Source organism: Chaetodon auriga, chromosome 9, assembly GCF_051107435.1.
Source record: "Chaetodon auriga isolate fChaAug3 chromosome 9, fChaAug3.hap1, whole genome shotgun sequence".
Lineage (NCBI taxonomy): Eukaryota > Metazoa > Chordata > Actinopteri > Chaetodontiformes > Chaetodontidae > Chaetodon > Chaetodon auriga.
This window is the reverse complement of record NC_135082.1, coordinates 22111858-22128206: the sequence shown is the minus strand read 5'-3', so window position 1 is coordinate 22128206 and position 16349 is coordinate 22111858. Positions and strand designations below refer to the sequence as shown.

General features: G+C 43.5%; 1 protein-coding gene across 2 annotated transcripts in view; it reads left to right on the top strand.

Moving 5' to 3' along the window:
• Positions 1–15271, top strand: part of LOC143325639 (C-terminal-binding protein 1) — a 28105-nt gene extending 12834 nt beyond the window's left edge. For both annotated transcript variants that reach the window (XM_076738854.1, XM_076738853.1), the window contains exons 2-11: positions 3805–3959; positions 5845–5989; positions 6479–6582; positions 7001–7103; positions 7857–7981; positions 8871–8960; positions 9414–9544; positions 10003–10130; positions 10598–10712; positions 12152–15271. In XM_076738854.1, the coding sequence (XP_076594969.1) occupies positions 3805–3959; positions 5845–5989; positions 6479–6582; positions 7001–7103; positions 7857–7981; positions 8871–8960; positions 9414–9544; positions 10003–10130; positions 10598–10712; positions 12152–12347 (1292 nt within the window). In that variant the 3' untranslated portion in view covers positions 12348–15271. The remainder of the gene's footprint in view (positions 1–3804; positions 3960–5844; positions 5990–6478; positions 6583–7000; positions 7104–7856; positions 7982–8870; positions 8961–9413; positions 9545–10002; positions 10131–10597; positions 10713–12151) is intronic.
• Positions 15272–16349: the final 1078 nt, after the last annotated feature.

The window sequence follows — 16349 nt, the reverse complement described above, 5'->3', positions numbered from 1 at the left end:
TAGTGCTGGTCCTCCCAAGGTCATGCATGGTGCTGGAATGAGAGCTATTTCCTCCCTCGCTCTGACCAAGTGTGAGCCGGAGAAATGTCTGGAATCTCTGCTGCTCTCCAAAAACGCCACTCTGCCGCACAACTGATTAGCCTCTCCAGATTTCATCATTTTGTACAAGCGAACATCATGCCCGTGTAATTAAACGCACCGTCTCTGAGTCGCACTTTGTTCACGGGGCTTTCTGCTCAAATGAAATCTTAAAAAAGGCGAGTCTGAAGGCCAGAGTACTGTCGAGTATCACCTACAGGCAAGTGTGCTACTTACGATTACATCTGAGTTAGGCTGTGTTGAAGCCTCAGAGTACTTTTCGCTGTCGTTGAATTCCAATTTCTCAGCTATGCACCATTGATTTTGTATTGACGTGTAAGTGCAACGGCCTGCAGGCAAATCCTATTATGGAAAGCTAATGTTTTACCAGCTCACATAAGGCAGTGCGAGCAGGATTTGAGTTTCACCTTACGGGTCTTACCGCGCTGCTTCATCAGATCAGGTTTCACGCTGTAATCTGACGATGAAGATAAGAAGATACAGAAATTGAGCGATGGATTGTGTTAAGTCGTGGGCTGTCTTTGCTTCTCCGCGGCGTCTGAGTGCTGCAGAAAACGCAGCGTATCATCCTTGAATTTAGTTTGAACAATGGAAGCACACAGGAAGTGCTTTTATCTTCACACAGCTAACTTCTGCTTACAGCAGCTTGTTTATACCACAACATGCTGTAAGCAGAAACCACACCTTTAGACTTTTAGCTCACTGTTCTCCTTAACAATCACACAATATAGTTTACAGTAAGTGTTCTCAGATAAGTTTCTAATATTGGGACAATCTGTGCGAGCTGAGACCCCATGCAAATACAACTAAAACAGCATGTACAGTAACTACCACATCCAACCGCAAACGTCTGAACTAACATGTTGCATAGTTACAGTAACATGGCCGTGTGTATACTCTCCCACGCTCTGCTTGACTGCTGTGCGATACATGCAGGAGGAAGCATGTGCAAGCCGGTTTAAAAATAGCTCAGAAGTATGCTGTATTAAAAAGACTGTTTTTTTAAGTAGAAGGGAGGTATTCTAAAAGTATTCTGCTCAACATTTATTAAGTACCTCAAACTTAGCTCCTGATACTCCCAAAATCTAATACAGAGTGACTACAGATAGATCATTTCTGTCCTTTAAATACAGTTTCTGAATACTTGTTTTCTGTTCTAGCCGAACCCTGAACACGGCAGCACACTGGAGCATGAACCAGAAATGCATGTAAGCACTGTGTACATTATTTCCCCATGCATGCACACTGGCTCGCTCGCCCTGAGAGTCTGCTCAAAGAAAAATCACCTCATTTGCAGGATCGAGCTTCATCTTTTCAGACAGGAGTTTGCTTTTCGATGACAAAAGAGGGAGATCATCCATCTACAGTCAGACAGGGAGGCTTACTGCATGCTTTTTTTCCAGCACCTTCCTCTTTCTTATTCATTTTGTTCACTCAGTTATACTTCTTCACTCCTGGGAGGTGGCCATCACAGCACGGTCCTCACCTCACCTGAGCTGCTCTACCAGAGCAGATATGAGCAGAAAAAGCCGAAAAAAATGACCAGTAAGTGGCCAAAGTTAACACATTTCCAGGCAACAACAGCGATCTTCATTACTGCAAAAAATATATAGCTATTTAAAACACTGATGTCAGATTTCAAGCTTCCAAGGTCAGAGAGCTGTGGCGTCTGGTTATTGCACCAATGCTTGACGGTCATGCAAGAGAAAATCAATTGATTTCAGAAGAAACAGAGATTCAAATAACTCCCAACAACAGGAGCTTTGATGGGTGATGCAACCACAAGACATGCTGTGTTTTCAAAAGGGGCTGGGGGTTTAATATAACAGGAAATACCTTTTCTTTTCCATCATTGTAAAAGCTAAATGCAACATGTTCACACCTTTTTCTCTGAAGACTGTCAAAAGGCATTTGGGGAAACATGAACTCACTGACACTGCTGAAGTAAGAAGACAAGAGGCAAATCACAGAGTTTCATTACAAAAACACGAGCGGAAAGCACTGAAAATCAGAGATTAATGATGCTCGTAGTACGGGTACGATTCAGGGATCTTTCCCTTGATTCGGTTCACTCGTAGGCCACTAAATGATAGCTGCTGAGGGAAGAGTGTTACTCGGTTTCCCTGCCCAGAGTTTCCAAACTCATTTGCGGCTTTGGTGGGGCCAAATTTCTGTCCACAAGTCTGATTCTCAGGGATCCTTGGCATTCAAAGTATTGTAGAGACTGTACAATGCTGATTTTGAAATGAGCGGTTTAATGATTTCTCATGATGTTAGCCCATGCAACTGGACCACAGTCTCAAACTGAGGGAGTACCAACAGGACATCCAGCTGGAGGTCTGACTCACAAAGAAAGATGGATATCTTGAGTGAAACGACAGAGGTGTTGGCTTATAAGACATGTCAGCCTGCTCATCTCAGATGGAAACAAGTCCGGATTGAGTGATGGGTACAGTCAGCATCAGCAGAATAACTCTGCACTTATTTCATCGACCGTGTTTTAGAGGCCTGTCGAAACGGTGCATGTCACACAGACCCAATTACATACACTGCTTCAGATTTTCCTCTGAATCTCCATCTGTCTGTCTCTCAGATGTCTCGGGTCTCAGTCATGTCTGTAAATGATCTGGAATGATTAACCCTTCAGTTACCTGAAAGGACAGACAATCCAAGCAGACTGCAGCGACAGGAAACGGTTAAGGAGGGTGAATAAATGCAGCTCTCATCGACCACTGCTCCTGCTAAAGCCGAACAAAGGTCCACCAGTGAGATCTATCTGCCTTGTTAAACGCTACTTATCCTCCTGTAGGGTCTGGCAGCACTCTCAGGGTAATGATTTAACCTGAAGAGCTTCAATAATTTAATAAAACATCCCGTAGAAAGGTTGAAGGGGGGTGCTCACTCGTACTCTCTGACAGATTTCAGGTGTTGGCTGTCTCCCGTGTCACAGCTCTTACTAGCTTACATACACTGGTATACCCCCTTACCCAGTGGTCTACTGACTAATCAGCTATGAAATATCACATTTTTGTTGCATATCCATCGTACAGACAGCACCTTCCTGATCCATTCTCCCAATTACAGCCTCTTTCAAATTGTGAGCAAACTCCATTAAAAAGTCAGTAATAATTAAATGAAAACAATTACATCTTTTAAAGTAATAAGGCGAAAAAACAGCTGTGAAACATGACCTCTCACCACAGGAACTGGCTCCACAGCAGACAGCCAGCTGCTCCGGGAAATTCTTTTTTCCCCCCCTCCATGCTTATTGTCACAGTTGTCCCAGCAACTGCATCAGTCCGGAGCAGAGATATTATGGGATGGCAATGAAGCAGGACCTCATCTGTGCCCAGGAGCAACAGCACATCTTCAGTTTTAGATTTCATAACTGACAACAACTGAAGAAATGGTGAAAACATATAACCAAGCAAAGTGTCTCCGCACCGGCAGGTCTAATAATACACAGCAGACAACAGTTTGATTTATTTCCAGCACAAGATTTGTAATTTCTGTGAGGGAGACTGAAGCTGTGTAGGTGTTTCATCACAACATGGAAATCGGCTGATAAAACGTAATTCTACAGCGCCTCCGACAACCAAAACTACTTTCTGTCCACGTCCGTCTGCTTCATCACCACTTTTGTTCTGATCTGACACCTTTCCTTCCATTTCTTTGGTGTGTGTGTGTGTGTGCGCGCGCACATAGGCATCAGACCACCCATCATGAACGGGCCTATGCACCCGCGCCCCCTGGTGGCGCTGCTGGACGGGCGCGACTGCACTGTGGAGATGCCCATCCTGAAAGACGTAGCAACTGTAGCCTTCTGTGACGCTCAGTCCACACAGGAGATCCACGAGAAGGTAACACACTCAACTACATCATGTACACACACACACACACACACACGCACACACACTGTAAGTGCACTACAGATATTTTCATGTTGATTTATAAATGGACGACAGTTTGAAAAAAATATTACAGTTCATTAGAGCTTTTAATAATAGTAATAGGGATAATATGGATTATTTATTTATTTTTGAACACCTGGTGCCACAAAGCATCCTCTGAAACAGGAAGTGAGCATGTTTTACATTTTAGAGAGCAGCAACAGCAGCGTGCATGAAATAAACAATGGTAGAACTGGCACCATGTGTAGTTTTCTATTAGAAATGCATCAGATAGATTTTAATATAGTATTATAGTTGTAGAAATCTACCACAGTTTGCCTTGGATTATACTTTTGGGCATTCAGTCACTGAAAAAGAGATGGAACGAAACCAAATATTTGACTTAAGGCTTCAAAATATCCCTTCAGACATCTTTAATGCCAAAGATGTTAATGTCTTTTTAAGTATATTTCACCATCTTTTTGAGGTACAAGTGATCTCTGATCTGTAAAAATGACCATTAATGCTGTGTTCACCTCGTATCATTTAGAGTCGGACATATCAGGAATTTCTTGTGACAATATCCAAATGCAAAAAACAACAAAGGTAGCTCATTCAGGCTGTTCATATTATGTGAATACCAGGACAGCAGTGGGGGCAGCTGTCTTGCAATAACGTATGAAAGCTGCATTTTTCCTGTTTTAAGCCAGTTCACTGCCATTACATGAATACAGCATCAGCACCTGAGATAGTGGCCACATTAAAACAATACTGGCCGTGCATTAAGGAGGTGCAAAACATGAAAAAACACCACAAGAAAGAAGTGGAAGGAGAAGAGGTCAGGGGAGAAACGGGAAAAGAAAATTAGAGAAGAGCACAGGGGGCAAACTTAAAATGTGGGTCAGGCTCAGATCTTGCCACAGCCACTATGGATTGTAAATGGGTTTGTATGTCTGGCAGGGTTAGGTCTCGTTCTGGGTGTCTGCCAGGCACACTCTCTGTGAGAGCGCGCTCAGTAGGCCACAGCGTGGGAGAAACAGATGGCTCTCCCTCACTCACTATCTATCTCCTGCTCTCTCTCTCTCTCTCTGGCTCTCCAGTAAGCAGCCACCTCATTGTGTAATTAAAAGGGCTTCTTTATTGTAATTGAACCGCATGTCGTTCTCATCATCTCTCACACACATGAAGAGGAGGGCTGGCAACATTAGAAAAAGATTGTGAGATTAACTGAGAACCAATTAAAAGGTGACTGAACTGGTTTCCACACATCCCATATAAAAGTCGAGCTATGTGCTTTTGAGTCGTGTCATTTTTCAGCTAAGACAATAAGCCGTCGTCCTGATTAGGAGCCAGCCAGAATCCCATAAGATTCCTGCTGATATTAGGCAGTTGTGTTGAATGCAGAGGCACCTTATCTCAATTCCTGTGGTTATAAAAGCTTAATTTCCATGGTAACATTCAGGAAAAGCAGCCCCTCTATGCAGACAGGGATATTAAAAAAAACAGGATATGAGAATGATATAAACAGCACATCCTGGAAAAAAAAAAACCAAAAAAAAACCCCTTAACTGAGATGCTGAGTTCATGGAAACACTGTGAACTCAGCGAACTGTGGTGGCTTACACTCAGAGATCTCTGCGAAACCATGCTTGACTTGTGCTCATGACACAAACACATGCTGTACGGTATGCATTCAAAGCAGCCCTTACTTAACCTCTATGCGAGCATAGAGGTTAAGTAAGGGCTGCAAAGGTTTCTCACACACACACACACACACACACACACACACACACACACACACACATCAAATGCCCCTCTAGCGGTCTGTGATTGAAATACCTGTCCGTGCGTCCAGGTACTGAATGAAGCTGTCGGAGCTCTGATGTACCACACCATCACTCTGATGAGAGAAGACCTGGAGAAGTTTAAAGCACTGCGCATCATCGTCCGCATCGGCAGCGGCTACGACAACATTGACATCAAATCAGCCGGGGAACTGGGTGAGAACACACACACACACACACAAACACACACACACACACACACACACACACACACACACACACACACACACACACACAGTACAGTACAGTACTTGAGTAAATGTACTTCGCTACATTCCACCACTGCTCAATAACTAATTTGACCAAAGTGCCAATCTCCCAAAAACTTTCTTTCCGCTGCCAGTAGGTATTGCCACATTTGCAACCAGTAAGTAATATTTGTATTAAAAAAGTGAAGTAAAGCGTTTTATACTTGAAACTCGTGTCTGTCCTGCAGCAGCCAGAGCTTTACTAACATCCCCTATCTTCTTCCACCGAGAGGCTCTGCCATTTTAAAGTTGCCAGTCGTGTTTGTAGAGAAAAGTGCTGACGCTGCGCCTTGACTCTGCACTTCTCCACCAAAATAGCTTTCGCCGAACTTCATCTCTCTCCTCAAATGGCCCCAAAAAGCCATTACTAATCCTTATCTGCTCTCTGGTTCAACAGGCATAGCTGTATGCAATATGCCGGCGGCCTCAGTGGAGGAGACGGCGGACTCCACGCTCTGTCACATCCTCACCTTGTACCGACGCACCACCTGGCTGCACCAGGTCCGTATCCTCGTGTGGCTGATAAAGGGGACCGAAATAAACTGGATTTAAGTGAACTAACTCCAAATGTATTAGTTAGAGGTGTACATTCAGCTATCACAATTCTAGCTTCGACAATTACCAACAGCTGTCTACTGACAAATCAGCAAAACTGAAACGTTTCATTTTCTTCAGAATGTCGCTGTATTTGAAAGACGTTGATGTAAGATAGAGAAGGTACAGTGAAATGATTTGTTCCTCAAATCAGTCGTAAGCGGCAATGATTATTTAGACTTATCATGATCACAATATCTGAGAGGATCAAGACTTTGGTCATTAAGTGCGGACATTATGATGTGTACCTGGTTTCTGTCAAGCTGTCATGTTCTTGCTCTCTGTGCGATGTTTCCATGTAATAAGTAATTGTTATTCACGCCAGGCTCTCCGGGAGGGCACACGGGTTCAGAGCGTGGAGCAGATCCGAGAGGTGGCGTCAGGAGCCGCGAGGATCAGAGGAGAGACACTGGGACTTATAGGGCTTGGTGAGTAACAGCACGCATCACTGAATGCCTCTGAATGAGAGCTACTTCGCATACCATACAAACACCACGAAGAGTCTGCAGCCAGTGCTAGCAGCTCTGCAAGGCACCGCAGAGCTTCGAGCTCAGTGGTAACATCAACACGCTGATATACTCACAATGGCAATCCTGAGAGACACGACTGTTTGCACCAAATTTCACATTTCCGACGTTTCACTCGGAAACAAACAGCTCGTGGCGCTACAGGCGGAGCACGCATGCTAAATTTCATGGCAATCCAAGCTACAGTTGGTCAGATGTTTCAGTCTCAACCAAAGCAAAGGACTGACTGACTGTTCAAAGTGTCTGATCTGGTGTGGTCTGCTGGTTTAGGTGGTGGCTGAGGAACAGAGCTGAAGTTTTTAATCAAAGGATTTTTCTCTCTTTTCCATTTTCATTTAGGGAAGTTTTGTCCTTAGCTCAGCTAAATTGGCTTCCTGCAGACTTCCTGCCAATAAAATATAAGCGGATTAACCCGAAGCAGAATGCAAATCTCTTCCCTGTACAGTCTGGAAGCTTTTTCAGTAATAATGAGCAGATGTGTGTAACCAGAGAATTATGTAATTTGTCAAAAAAGGGCTCAGAAAAAATGTTAACTGTTTTGTTTTTTTTAATGTTCCATCTGAATGTGTATTCATGTGTACGCACTTTGTCTGAATGCATGTGTGTATTAATGCATGTGCGCCTCCATGCCTGGGGGAATTTGTGTGTTTCTAGGTCGAGTGGGCCAGGCGGTCGCCCTGCGAGCCAAGGCCTTCGGCTTCAATGTGATCTTCTATGACCCTTATTTGGCTGATGGTGTAGAGAGATCCCTGGGACTACAAAGGGTCACCACACTACAGGTAGTGTACGCACACACACACACAAATCGGCAACCTTCCCACTGTGTACAGCGCTCATGTGTTGTATTTATATGATTATGAAAAACTCAGAAGCAGCCCCTCCTTACATGTACAGCTTTAAGTCCAGCTCGCAGAGTGATCACTTCAGTGCTTTTCCTGGGACAGCTAACAGACTCTAACAGGAATGGGGCCATAAAAGAAGTGAAAGCTCACCGATTTCCAGTGTTTATTTCCTAAAAAGAAAAAGCAATATCCTTAATGGTGACATTTAGAATATTGCCACACCTATTACTTCACCACAGAGCAGTCCGAAGTGGACAACAGTGGGCTGTGTGCTCCGACCAGGGATGGAAGCCCAGGGCTCGTTTTTACTTCAGACGGCGACAGTTTTTATTCAGTTTCTCTGCATGTAACGCCGGTGTCAGCACGTCTCCCACGACAGTGACAGCTGTGACTGCAGAACGATTTCAGCCACTAAGAACACAGCAGCAGCACGGAATTTAAACCCATTCAGACTAAATCTTGCTTTCACTGGGGAAAGAAAATCCATTGTGTCCTTTTCTCTTTGCTGACAAAACACTGCTTTCCCTGCCATCCACCATGACAAAATGTGTGTATTTACTGTTGTGCTGCTTTTGAGTGCAGCAAAGGAGCGACGCCCTCTTGTGCTCATTAACAGTAACTGTCATAATGTCAGTGATGAAAAACAAAAATATACTTAAAATTCTCTGAAAATGCAAAACAGATTCGGTTCACAGACGATCTGAAACGTGATTTGGTTGAACGGAGTGCGGTTTTGATCCCAGTGTGAGTCCATGTGAAGCTCCTGCAGCAGTGAGTATGAAAACAGAGGGCTGGGATTTATCTTCCTTTGCATCTTTCTCCTCAGGACCTGCTCTTCCACTCCGACTGCGTCTCTCTGCACTGCAGCCTCAACGAGCACAACCACCATCTGATCAACGACTTCACCATCAAACAGGTAGAGGGGACTGCGGCACACACATACACTGACTTGAATGATTTATTTATCCCCACATCAACTACTACATCCCATGGTCATGAATATTAAAGAAGCAGATACCCAGGGAAGCCCACTACCTACATACAGATGAATGAGCTTCTTTACTGTGTGCACTGCATATGACGACTGATACACACACTGTCATTCATCTCCGCAGCTCAGCCTGCGGCTGGTTCTAAAGCCAGAGCTGCACTCTTTAAACATGTCTGACCTTGCCAGAGGAGAGCAAGTGAAAAGAAAACGTCTCTACGGGGATCAATAAAATATAACACATTTATTATTAGAGAGGTGTCACTAGGAGTCTCTGCACGGAGAGCAAGAAACAAGCTGTATGAGACAACAAGTGTTCAGGTGTAAAGCTTCACCCTGTGAGTAAATCACAGACTGTACGTGTGTTTATGTGCGTTAAAGATGCGCCAGGGGGCGTTCCTGGTGAACACGGCCAGGGGGGGTCTGGTGGATGAGAAGGCCCTGGCTCAGGCCCTGAAGGAGGGGAGGATACGTGGAGCCGCTCTGGATGTTCATGAGACAGAGCCTTTCAGGTAACACTCACTGACTTTTTAAAAAGGTTTATTTAACTTTAATGTTCTTGTTGAACTAACTGTTATCTGTTAAGCATGATTTCCAGCACTTGTGAATGTATATCTGTATTTGTATGTATAAATTTACTCCTTTGCAGCTGAAGAAAATGTGATTTACAGCAGACAGAATAGTTATTTTTAACGGTTATACTGTAAATTAATGGTTGACTGGCAGAAAACTACATTACAGCAATTTTATGTAATTGTTCATTGAATTTGAGTTTGAGTCACACAAATCAACCAATCTTAAGACATTACATTTGGATCTGGGAAAATGTGCGATAAGCGTTCTTTTCCTTCATTGTATACACGAAATGATCAACTGCATAATGTAAAAAATAATGACAAACTTAGCCAACAATAAATACAGTGAACTGTTGCAGCTGGAACTGAATGCTCGCTGCATGCACACGTGTCAGTTTCAGTCAGGGTCCACTGAAGGACGCTCCCAATCTGATCTGCACTCCACACGCCGCCTGGTACAGTGAACAGGCATCGCTGGAGATGAGAGAGGAGGCAGCCAGGGAGATCCGAAGGGCTATCACAGGTAGTGTGCACACACACTCACACAGTCATGGAGACACACATGCACCGATGGGAAACATGACCACTTTTGAAAATGTAAACACGAGTCTAAAAACAGCTATTTTTAGGCTGCAGTCGAGCAGTCATCCATCCTTCCTATTCTTTCAGCAGAGTGTTGAAGGCCGTTCACGCACTGCCTCCTTCTTTCTTTCCTTCTAACCACCTCCTCCTTTCTGTCTCTATTTTCCTGTCCCGCAGTTTCCTCTGCGGCTCTGCCTTTTTACCTTTGTCCTGTTTAATCTTGTCTAAGTTTAGTCTCTGTAGAAAACGGGTCAGCGAGGTAAAAAAATAAATCACACCTGCTTTGAAATGCAGTGCGGTGACACTAACAAGATCCCCGGTGTGAACTGTAGCACACTGGACCGTTCACTCTTTATATTTTACAGCTTCACATCTCTCTCGCTCTCCTTCTCTTGCTCTGTTTTCCAGGTCGTATCCCGGACAGTCTGAAGAACTGTGTGAATAAGGAGTTCCTCACCCAGAACAACCACTGGGCGGGAGTTGACCCAGCCACCGTCCACCCCGAGCTCAACGGGGCTTATAGGTAATAACTGACATCAGGATAAAGAAACCTGTAGTGGTCAGTACAGTTCATTTTTTTCACCCATCCTAAACCTTGGAAAAGTGATTGATTGATAGTTTTTGTCTTGATAATTCAGAATGTAAACAGCTGCTGCTAGAAAGGTACTAATGACAGCAGATGTCTTTCTAAATGTAATTACTGATATATGGAGCATGTTACTGCTGCACTGCAATTACACTGTGCTGCTGCTGCTGCTGCCGCTGGAAATACACAACGTAAGAAATGTAGAGCGTCAGTCTGTAATTATACTGATGGGTCGACAGTGCTTCTGTTTGCACAGATCTCAGCCGGCTCATAATGCATTCATCAGATTAGTGTTGTTAGCGGCAAGCAACTGCAGAATTCAACAGAGCTGCAACACACTGAGCTCTGGACATTTAACTACTTGCTGTCAGTCAGTCAGTCCGAAGGGATGTCCACAGCTGATCTGTAGGGTCAGTGTGAGGACTGACCAAGGCATTTTTTGATGGGTCAGCATTGGCAACATGAAGTTTGATCCATTAGTGATCCTTTTTTTGTCACTGAAACTATGTAAATGTCAGTACAGCTGAAACCATTTGTCAATTTCACAGTTAATCTGCAGCTATTAACTGTTATTTTTCAAGCTGAATTGCCAAACATTCACTTATTCCATCTTGCCCACTGTTACACCACTGTTTGCTTTTTCCCTGGACAATGGAAAATCTGTGGGGTGTGGGATTGTTGTTGGACAATACAAGCGATCTTAAAATGTCACCTTTGGCTCTGGGACTTTGTGATGGACATTTTTCACTAATATCTGACATTTAATAGCCGACTAACTGCTTGATTGAGAATATACTCAGCAGGGTCATCAACAACGATAAGAATTATTATTTGCAGGTCTACATTTCAGAGTTTTGTTGTTCTGATGACAAATTAAATCCTGTCTTTCCTCCCAAAATAGACTTCTCTTTCTACTATTATTACATGGAATTCCACAGGTTGTATCTAAAAATACTCTGAAAACCATCACTGGAAACACGTGATGCAGGCTGTATTTGCTTAAAGGTGAACTCTACTGGTTTCACAGATGGGAGGCCTGCTCCTCAGCCCCTGAAAACAGCAGCATAGTGCAGCGTGTGACTCTGGAGAGAGCCGTCTAATCCCTGCAGATGTCACAAGGCTGTGTTAATACTGGCTTGGAGAAAACTTTTAATAGAAACCTGTGATTAAAAATCAAGTCCCTCAACTTTATGGAGGTGCAGTATTCTGTGTATGTGCTACAGTACTGCCTCACCAAAGTAATCTGTTTTCTTTTTATCTGTCAGTGTTCAGTTGGCTTGTCTAATGTTAAAGAGGCCTGCTGCATTGTGTTGTCATGTAATAACTGTTGTTCCAGTTGTTCTTTGACGACTCAGTCTTGCGTCTCCCTCTCTCAGGTATCCCCCAGGAGTGGTGAGCTTGCCAGCCGGCGGCCTCCCGCCACCCGTCGAAGGCATCGTGCCCAGCGCCGTGCCCATCACACACACCCTCCCGCCCGCAGTCACGCACCCTCCTCATGCCCCGTCCCCCGGACAAAATACAGTCAAGCCACCAGACGGCGACAGAGAGCAGCATCCGAACGACCAGCTGTAGCCACACACACACACACACACACACTCAAGCACACTCACACACACATACACGCTTGCCTGTGTTGTCTGGTGACCCGAGGAGGTTGGCATGGCAACCGGGATCATAGCGATAAGTTCCCCAGTGACAAGTTGTTATCAGACAGGTTCACAGAGCGTCAGATCGACAGGTTGAGGTCCCAATAACAATCCATTCACAACTCTCTGGCAATTGGTTCCCAGCAGCCAGCTCACACTCCAAAGAGGAGGAAGAGGATGAAGACCATAAAGAGGAGGATGAGGAGGAGTGGATAGCTGTAGGTGCTCTAACCAAAGAGCAAGACAATTGTCCTCTGCTCCGAACAGAAGTCCAGAGAAAAGACGAGTGTAGATCCACAGGTTTATCGTCACATAACAACCACAGTTTAGTCGACTTTTAAACAGTTTTCTCTGCCAGAAGTAAAAAAGAAAGATATTATCTGTTGATTTGGGAAGAAAAAAATACTGAATCCAATTCTGCTGTCTTAGACTGTAGTGTGTCCAAAGTTAGAGGGGCCCGTTTCTTGTCTTTCTCTCTTTTTCTGTGTCCTTTCCTTAGTTTGATGTACAAGCAAAAGTAGTAGGTTATGAAATGAATGTAACCTGTCTGTGTACAGTTTTTAGACTTATGGCAAGAAGATGCTGATATTTGTATTCCAGTCTTAAGAAAAACAAGGGTTATGTGATCTCTCTATGTAGCCAAACCGGTTTGAGAATACAATATCTGTTTTGTTTTTTTTAAATGTGTCCCCAAAATTAACAAGCCCCGTAAAAAAAAGAGGCAGCTTTTTGCACACCATCTCAGGAAATTAAGTTTCCGCAGTTGGTATATTATTTTTTAAGATTTTTTAGGTTTAAAAATTCCTTTTAATGCCACTTAGTGCTTTTGTTTTTCTACCTGCTTGCCTTTTTGTGTCCCGCTACATTAGAGAAAGAACTTTAACGAGAGCTAAAGTCCATCTAATGTGTGCTTTTGTTTGTTATGTTTAAGGGGCATGTGATTTTGCTCTTGGGACTTGTGTAAATGTTTGACCCAGACCGAGGGGGTTGTGGGACGAAAGGCTGTAGGGAGGTGGCACAATGGTATGCTTGGCTGGGACGCCTTCATCCCTAACGGCAAATATAAAAATATTGTGGTTGGGTTAATTACTTTGAAGGACAAAGCAGGTTGTGGACGAGGCCATGCACTGACAGTCTGTAGCAGCTTACAGTTTGAGAAACTGTCTCATAAAAGGTTATTATCTTTGTCTTCTTCATGTCTAACGATCCAGCACTTCCACTGTTACACGCATTAATTGTCCAGGTCATGGAGCAGGAACAGTTCAGAGCACCAAGGTTTACAAATTATGCACAGCATTGGTGAATCAGTGTGTTGCTACATGCTGCTGCGTCAGTGTTTTACTGAAGTTGCCCTTCTAGCTCTGGATCTGGTGAGAAACTGCATTAACAAGCTTCGTATATCAGTTATTGAACTAATCTGCTTTCTGCCAAAGCTACTTTTAACTCCTCCTTGAAGTTAAACTCACTTGTACACGTGACATCGAGTTAAGGACAACGGTAACGCTAACGGTGACTGACTACGAGGAACACTTGTGTTCTTGAACCAACTCTTCATATTTTTGCTCCCGAATGGTCAATTCGACCTTTTTCTTAAAAAAAAAAAAAACTTTGAGGTTTGTCAGTTTGATCAACTTTCTAAAAGAGGAACGACCTGCTCGTGAGTGCAACAAACTGTGGTTTTACAGCGCGAGAGGCCGTATATGCACAATAAAGAAGTTTCGTGATAGCATGTGAGAACATACTGATTTCTCCAGTGTAGTATCCCTTTAACATTTCACGATGGGTCCTTCCTGAGTATACCGTTCAGCCACCCTCTGTGGCCTCTGTGTCTATGTGTACATATGGTGTTCTGCCTGCCTGTGTCAATGTGACTTGGTTGTATCTGTGTCTAAAAAAGCAGCACTGGGAGGAGGGGTGGTGGCTCATACTCTCCACAAGGCATCATTGCTAAGACTGCCATCTAAATACACAACTGAACACTATGTAAAAGAACCTACAAACGCTTGGAACGTCAAATCTAAGCCAGCAAACTGACAGTAATCTGCTTTTACCGGTTACATTCCCACAGTGTAAACAAGACGCTGATATTGTCATGTCAGCAGTTAAATATCTGAAACTCTTCTTCTGTCTGGAGTATTTATTGCTGATTCCAGTTCATGTGTCGTTGATGTTAGCTGGACAGCGAAGTGACGGTGCTTTCTGGATCCCCTTCTACCAGCAGCTGAGTAGTTAAAAACAGTTCACTGTTGCCTACCTGGTCTTCTTCATGGTGAGGTAGTAAGAGTAGCGATCAGGGATGGAAATTTCACTCACCTTTAGTGAGTATTTTACAGCCCAGGCTAGTGCTGAGCTCTCACTGGCCAGAATCTGAAGGGGGCGTCTAGTACAGAAGGTACTGAGGTGACATTTACAGATCATCTTCAGACTAGAGCCCCAAAACCCTGACAGGAATGCTGGAATACTTTGAATTTTACTCTTAATCCTTCCTCACCAGATGCCTGCCGATACGTGGAGGAGAAACTCTTTGCTAATACGTAATAATAGAAACCGTAAGCATTCCTCATTCAAACCGACGGGTGCCACAAATCAAAACAATAGACTCGCTTTTCAAGTGTCGAGATGCTCCTTGAAATTCCATCCCTGGTGGTAACACACAGTCCACTGTTGCCTACCTTGGTCCCCTTTATGGTAAAGTAGTAGGCGTAGCAATATACAGTATACATATTCTATATTCTACAGTAAATATCATTATTTTTGGTCAAAACTGACAACCTGACAAAGATATGTTTGTGACTGTATGCATTTGTATGAATTATTTTAAAAGGAAATAAACTGTGGAAAGGTGAAGTTTGTGTTTGTACACACTGCGCTTTAATCCTAACAACACTGTAAACTCTTTTGGTAGTTCACTTACAAGAAACCGTTTCGTACTGACAGGAAATGTCACACAAGAGACGAGAACAAATATGAGTCCAACCGAGCTGCTGATTTTAATCTGGAAACAAAGACAAAAGCTGACGACCTCCTACTACTTGTTTTGATTGAGCTGATGTTTCTGGAGCCGTCTCACCACCCACCGCAATTTGTTAAAACATTTTCCAGCCCTGAATCGTTGAGTTAAAACTGATTAAGTTGTCAGCATGAAATGAAACAGCAGCCATTTAGATGATTGATTAATCGCTCATTTCTCAAGCAAAGATGAACAAAACTGATGCAATTGATCAAAAAGTTGGAATTGCAGCTTTCCGTTTGTCCTACATTTAAGTAAACTGAGTATCTCTGTGGTTCAGACAAAACAAGACATATGAAGATGTCACTTCAGACTCTATGAAGTTGTGGTGGCCATTTTTCACTATTTTCTGATGTTAATCTGTAATGAAATGAAGTCAGTTGCAGCAGCTCAATGTCTTTGTCAGATTAAGCATGCATACTGACACTGCTTCTGCTTAATTTTGTCACCTCTTCTGTGTAAACACACTGCACTGAAGCACTGGAGTTTGCATCCATCAACTCTGAATATAAAGTTACGGGTTGATTCCAATAGATGTCACTAGAACAGCTGCAACAGTCAGGCTGCGGGGAAGGAAACGCAGACCAGCTGTGACAACTGAATCTGCAGCGGCTCTGCTGCTTGTATCTGCTTTCCAGTTTAATTCCTTTGCGCAATAAATCTGTGTTCATCTTTGTGTGTTCCTCAAGACATATACGGCGCACCTGTGTCACATTAGTGCAGCGGTTGTCAACACAAGTTATGGACTGCTCAAACATAAAGCCAAGTGTCGTCAAATCATACAAGATCATACAATAAGTACAACATCCGTTATACAGAATACTGATCAATAACGTGTGATATGAAATATATTCACACTGCTTTTGTCAACACCGTACCCACTCTGTCAATGATTTAAGGGCCTCGACATGAATCGAA